Source organism: Bombina bombina, chromosome 6 (genome assembly GCF_027579735.1).
Source record: "Bombina bombina isolate aBomBom1 chromosome 6, aBomBom1.pri, whole genome shotgun sequence".
NCBI classification, from domain to species: Eukaryota; Metazoa; Chordata; class Amphibia; order Anura; family Bombinatoridae; genus Bombina; species Bombina bombina.
In genome coordinates this window covers 28,641,151-28,648,650 of record NC_069504.1, presented here as the reverse complement: position 1 = coordinate 28,648,650, position 7,500 = coordinate 28,641,151, and the positions used below count along the sequence as shown (strand labels likewise).

At 37.0% G+C, this 7,500-nt stretch overlaps 1 protein-coding gene across 1 annotated transcript in view; it reads right to left on the bottom strand.

Moving 5' to 3' along the window:
* The window catches only part of KCP (kielin cysteine rich BMP regulator), a 565,655-nt gene that overhangs the window by 536,431 nt on the left and 21,724 nt on the right, over nt 1-7,500 (bottom strand). The window contains 1 exon segment of the mRNA XM_053716343.1: nt 3,866-3,938. Coding sequence (XP_053572318.1) covers nt 3,866-3,938 — 73 coding nt within the window.

Below are 7,500 nucleotides of genomic sequence, written 5' to 3'. Positions count from 1 at the left end.
GTTTGGTAACCTGACTATATATATATTATATTTATTTGAGCTCATCTATAATTGTATCAAATAGATCTTCAAACATATATTTTAGAGTGATTAATTTCTTATCTAACTAGTGGTTAACCCAATAATCAAACATCCATTGATTATTGGAATAATCCTTTTTTCCTCTCACATTATTGCTATCTGCATAACCTATAGGGATAAACCTTAACCCTAATCTGTTTAGAGTCTTGAGAAAGGCCCTATTTTGAGGGCAGAAACGCGTTGACTTATTGGTAAGCATCATTTTAATATCCATCTTATTTCTTATACTGGGTACGCTATGTTGTGAACTTCTTTTTACAGGTACGTTATCAGGATACCATAGGAGCAGCTGACAGCCGTTAGGACTCACCTGGTAACTTCCTCTACCAAGGACCCAAGGTTTTCAGTGTGATTTGGATTTGTTCTAGTGACTAACTTTTGGATTAAAACATTTTTTGAATTTTTTGATATTTCTGTTCTTTAGTAACATTTGTTGATCAACAATTTTTGGAGTGATTTTTTCATTTGACTTTTTTCATCTGATTTTTTCAATTGACTTTTGTATTTAATTCTATTTATTGGGATTCATTTTGTCCTTGTGTTATCTGGTTTTTCACCTCCCTTACACCTTTTGACACAATTTTCACTATAATAATTTTTAAATTTTACATTTTTCACATAATTTTTAAATTTTTTACATATACCTTACACAATTTGATTTCTTTTTGCGCTGCAGTGCACGGTTACACAATTTTTTGCATCACTTATTGCTTTGTGATTACTGTGTTTTTGTATCATCAGTCTGCACTCTCCACTGTTTTATTGTTAAGGCTGATTGTCACAACATGCTACTAACCTAGTCTTAGGGTCATCTCCAGCCATTGCTAGCCACCATAGTCTTATTTTAATATCTGACTATAACCTGACATTTTAGTCGCTCCTGTGAGCTGTTTTTGCCTACATTTTATATTCTATATGTATAGTTTTTTATGCTTATGTTTTTAAGAATTTTATATTAATATTAAATATTTCCATTACACCTCTGTGATTATATTTATCCCTTAGCCTCTCCTTGGTGCTGTATACACTCCTTTATTATCTGCCCTAATCTGTTTAGCCCAAGAGCTATTTAGAAAGATAAGGTTAAGTCATTATCATTTTTAACTACATAACAAGCACTATAGCTGCATTGTTTGGCGCACCTTGTAATTATTTCCATTTCTTGTTGTAATTTATAACGACCGTATTGGGCGGCCGTTTTCTAGATGTTGAGCCTAGTACTTTGTTATTCTTTGGCGCTGACCACTACATACCATTCCTAATAACCATAAAATAGGTATAATACCCAGAAGCTAACGGATTAACAAATTCCCCTTTTTGTTGACAGATGACCAAGTGTTCATTAATCTGTGGAATGACACCCTTTCAGATTGTTCCTTTAAATTGATATTGTTATTGGTAAATTACAAAACACAACATTTAAAAGAAATAACAGACCAGATCCTATCAGTACAGACAGAATTAAATAAACGTAGTTAAGAAGCTTGTTATTCTAAATTTGATACCATACTACAAGACACAGTAGCTGAAGCAAAAACATTTCTCCTAGAAATTAAACACACTAAATATATCAGGTATCAGACAGACTACAATAATAACAGAGTTTATATCAGGAACAGAACCGAGTGCTTTCACATGAGAAAGGAACAGGAACTCAATAATGGGTTTAAACAGAGGAGACACAGGAATAGGAATAAGAATAGAGGTAGACGATTTGATAATAGAAGAATCAGGTTTCAGAAAGTGAGGCAGATTCCATTACGGAAAGTTTAGGGCCAGGTGAAGATGAACTCACCACTAATGAGTATGGTAATACAACCTCCGGGGTTCCCACCTCAAATATGGCTTTGGAAACAAACGTAGTGAGGCCTAAGGAGGACAGAAATTTTCCAGTTCCTATTCGGAAAAATAACCAATCCCAGTCTATGGGATCGATTTATCATGCTACATAGAAACATAGAATTTGATGGTAGATAAGAACCAAAAAGGCCCATCAAGTCTACCCATATTACATGTTACTTTTTCCTTAGGATAGCCTAATGCATGTCCCAGGCATTTTTTAATTCCTTTACAGTATTTGTGTTTACCACCTCAAATGGAAGTTTATTCCATGAATCCACCACCCTTTCTGTAAAAAAATGCTTCCTCAAATTTCTCCTGAATCTGCTACCCTCTAACTTTAGATTGTGACCCCTTGTTTTTGACATTTATTTTTTTGTGGAAAATGCTTTCAGCTTCTATTTTATTAAGTCCCTTCATATATTTGAAGGTTTCTATCAGGTCACCTCTTTCCCTTCTATGCTCTAAACTATAAATAATTTGATCATAGAGTCTTTCTTTATACGTTTTATATTTTAGACCATGTACCATTTTAGTAGAAACAGGCTCAAGAACTGACCCTTGGGGAACACCACTAGTAAGTGACGCCTCATTTGAATGTACTCCATTAATTAAAGTCCTCTGTCGTCTATCTTTAAGCCAGCATTCTACCCACTTAACTAGCTACGGCGGACATAGGCTCACATACGCGCTCCTGTCTGCCGCAGTTCACAATTTTGTGATCTTGTGCAATGCCGCCCCCTGCCCGCACACAGCCAATCATGCGTGGACAGGAGCTTTCAATCTCCCCAGTCTGACGACACCAGGGGAATTGAAATCACCACCTAAGAGGTGGCGAAGAGGTTAGGGAAGCAGCAGTCTGATGACCTCTGCTTCATAAATAAGGACTGCAGGTTTTCTTGTTAGAACCTGCAGTCATAGTGGGGCGAAGGCTGGAGAAGCCTTTGATAAATCGACCCCTAAGTATAGCACCCAAGCGGGGGAGAACCCTTTTTCAGGAAGGGATTTAATATTACAGAAGAGGGACAAATTGGAGAAGGTTTTCTCCATTTCCCATCATCAACCAGATGGGGAGGGGGTGCAAAGAAACACCCAAAAAGGGAGATATCCTCTGAGGAAGGGACAGAAACAACAAAAGTACAATTAGGAAGTGTGATCAAATTGTCTTCACATCCAGTAAGTGGCTTGGAGAGGAGAGTATTGTAATTGGGCTTGGGCTTGGGTTTTGTCCCAACACCCAACTTCAATCTGTTCCAGACACTTTTGAATGTGAACAAATTGATCAGAAAACTAACACTTCACAAACATTTCAAAAAGACTATAGATGATTTAGAGACACAGATAACACTGGAAGATTCGGCCTACACAACTAATTCTATTACACCAGGGTCCCTAGAATTCCAAGAACAATGTGATCTTAGAACATTGGATTTGCTATATGAGGAGGGTAACATCAATTAACATAGGGATACATTACTCCTACCCAAGTTTAAGACACCATCAGAGTTCTATCCCATTAAAAGTAGGGGGACAATAATTGAAAAATTCCAGAAAAGGATAGAACAGGTTTTAACTCTGTTATCACAGAAGCTTCTGAAACAGCATAACACGACTAGCCAAGAAAAGAAAGCCTTGCATAACTATATATCAAATACTGAGAGAGTGATCCATTCCGCTGGCAAGGAGGTTCCATAGTGGTGATGGATACAATACATTTTGTACATGAAGCCCAAAGGTAATTAAACAATGAACATGATTACAAAAGATTAGATTTTGATACCACTACTTTGTTCAGGAGGCAACTCCAGGAGCTTATAGATGATGGTGTGGAACTTGGATTTTTTTATTTGGCTACAGCTAATTATCTAATGGTGGCACATTAGACCAGGGGCCAATATTAGACATAATTGTGCCGTTGTACTGCAGACAAATGTGTTTTACTCACCTGATCGGTTCTCACAGTGCCAAGGTCTGCGTGAAAATCCAGATGGGGAGATCTCAGCCGTCTGCCAGTATCCCTGAAAACCATCAAGACTTATTAAAATTCAATCCTTTTATATGGCATTATCTCACATGGTTATGTGAGTGATAGTGACATGTCTGGGTGTGAGGACATTGTGTTAGTTGACATATATACATATAATAATGCTGGGGATAGTGACATGTCTAGGTGTGAGGACATTGGGTTCAGTGACATATACATATAATAATGCTGGGGATAGTGAAATGTCTGGGTGTGAGGACATTGGGTTCGGTGATATATATACATATATCAATGCTGGGGATAGTGACATATCTGGGTGTGAGGACATTGGGTTCAGTGACATATATACATATAATAATGCTGGTGATAGTGACATGTCTGGGTGTGAGGACATTGGGTTCGGTGACATATATACATAAAATAATGCTGGGGATAGTGACATGTCTGGATGTGAGGATGTTTGGTTCAGTGACATATCTACATATAATAATTCTGGAGATAGTGACATGTCCTAGGTGTGAGGTCATTGGGTTCGGTGAAGTATATACATATAATAATAGAAACATAGATATTGACGGCAGATAAGAGCCATAGGCCCAGTAAGTCTGCCCGACCTTACCTAACAGTATAAACTTATCTAGTTCGTAGGATAGCCTTATGCTTGTCCCATGCATTTTTAAAGTCCCCCACAGTGTTTGTTGCTACTACCTCTTGAGGAAGTTTATTCCATAAATCAATCACTCTTTCTGTAAAGAAGTGCTTCCTCAAATTACTCCTGAATCTACTACCCTTTAGCTTGAGCTCATGACCCCTTGTTCTTGAATTTTCCATTTTATGTAAAATACCCACAGCCTCAGTTTTACTAAACCCTTTAATGTACTTGAAAGTTGCTATCATATCACCTCTTTCCCTTCTCTCCTCTAAGCTATACATATTTAGGTCATTGAGCCTATCTTGGTAAGTTTTATTTTTTAGACCATGTACCATTTTGGTAGCCCTCCTTTGCACAGATTCAAGTTTGTTAATATCCTTCTGAAGATATGGCTTCCAGAACTGCACACAATACTCAAGATGAGGCCTAACTAATGATCTATAAAGTGGCATAAGAACCTTACTATTTCTGCTGCAAATACCTCTACCAATACATCCAAGCATTCTGCTAGCCTTACTCGCTGCAGTACTACATTGTTTACTTAGTTTTAAATTATCTGAAATAATAATTCCCAAGTCCTGTTCCTCATCTGTAACAGTCAGTAAAGTGTCATTGAGTCTGTAATTAACATTTGGATTTTTCTTCCCTAAATGCATTATTTTACACTTTGCTGTGTTAAACTTTAGATCCCAGTCGTTTGTCCAATCCTCCAATTGTTGTATATCACTTCTCATTTTGTCTACCCCCCCTGGAACATCCACTCTGTTGCAAATTTTTGTATCATCTGCAAAGAGACATACTTTCCCCTGTAGCCCTTTGCTGATATCGCAGATAATATGTTAAACAAAACAGGCCCCAGAACTGACCCTTGAGGAACACCACTAGTAACAGCCCCCTCTGCTGAATGAACTCCATTTACTAAGACACTTTGTTTTCTGTCCTTAAGCCAGCATTCCACCCAGTTCACAATTTTTGAATCTAGACCAAGGAGATATAGTTTGTGAATAAGTTTATTGTGTGGGACGGTGTCAAATGCTTTGCTGAAATCTAGATATGCTACATCAACTGCTCCACTCTTGTCTAATACTTTTGTTACATAATCAAAGAAGTCAATTAGATTAGTCTGACATGATCTCCCTGAAGTAAAACCATGCTGATTTTGGTCCTCTAAATTGTTTGTCTTTATGTAAGTCATAATTCTTTCTTTTAAGAGGCTTTCCATTAATTTCCCTACTACTGAAGTTAAACTAACTGGCCTGTAGTTGCCAGATTCTTCTCTACTGCCCTTTTTATGAAGAGGTATTACATTTGCTATTCTCCAATCATCTGGGACAGCTCCTGTTAATAGTGACTGATTAAACAGATCAGTTAATGGGACAGTTAGCACTGATCGAAGTTCTTTTAAAACCCTTGGATGAATATTATCAGGACCCACTGCCTTTGTAACATTTACTTTTGATAATGCTAACAAAACCTCATCCTCTGTAAAAAGATTACTGTTAAGCTTGTTTCTATTTTTCGTAGCATCCTTTAATGTAGACATTGTATCTTCACAATCTTTTGTGAAAACAGAACAGAAGTAATCATTGAGACAGTCTGCAATCTGCTTATCTCCTTCTATTATTCTACCATCAACTGATTTCAATTTTACTATTCCTACCTTATTTTTTCTTCTTTCACTGATATATCTAAAGAATGTTTTGTCCCCATGTTTTACTGACTGTGCTATCTTCTCTTCTGCATGAGCTTTAACCTTCCTAATTAACTGCTTAGTCTTTTTTTGTTGGAGTCTCCATATTTTCATATTATCACCTGCTTGTGTGTGTCTGTAATTTTTATAAGCTATCTTTTTTGTCTTAACAGCATGTGCTACTTCTTTGGAAAACCAAATTGGTTTCTGCTTTCTTTTACTTTTACAGACATGTCTAATACAGTGTGCGGTTGCATCTAAAATGGCACCTTTCACAAATTCCCACTGTTCTTGAACCCTTGTAATAAGAGTTTTCCCCTTTAAATAGTTTTTTAGGTATTCTCCCATTAATGAAAAATCTGCCGTCCTAAAGTCTAAAACTTTTGTTTTAGTCTGGGTGGACAGTTCCTGCACGTGAATACTAAACCAAACAGATTGATGATCACTGGATCCTAAGTTCTCACCTACAGACACATCTGAAACTGTATCACTGTTTGTAAGTATTAGATCTAATATAGCTTCCTTACGAGTTGGTTCCTTGACTAATTGCTCAAGTGATTCCCCTAACAGAGATTCAAGAATATACCTGCTTCTAGCCGATCTAGCAGAAGGAATCTTCCAGTCTATATCTGGCAAATTTAAGTCCCCCAGTACTATAACCTTACCCTTCATGGTCATTTTGGTTATTTCTTCTAATAACAGATTGTCCAGTTTTTCATCCTGCAATGGAGGCCTATATACAACCTCCATTCTAAACACATTTTTATCTCCAATTTCCAAAGTCACCCAAATACTTTCCACCTCATCATTTGTTCCTACAATTTCAGTAACCTTTATATTTTCATTTACATACAAAGCAACTCCTCCACCTTTCTTCCCTACTCTGTTCTTTTTAAATAATCTGTATCCAGGTATGACTATGTCCCAGTCATGCAAATCATTGTACCATGTTTCTGTTATAGCTACTAAATCCAAGTTGTCCCTAGTCATTATTGAAATGAGTTCAGGTAATTTATTTCCTAAGCTGCGAGCATTTGTGCTCATGGCACGAAGAATTTTTCTACTAGAATTTCTAGAATTGTTACTTGGACTAACAGTTTTGGCATGCTGTGGGGGGCAGGTGGATATATTAATGCTACCCCCCCTTTATTAGTTTAAATGATTTCTAATAAAGTATTTGAACTCCTCTCCCAGATACTCTGTTCCTTTAGCATCCAAATGCAAGCCATCTCTCCTAAATAACCTAGTATCTTT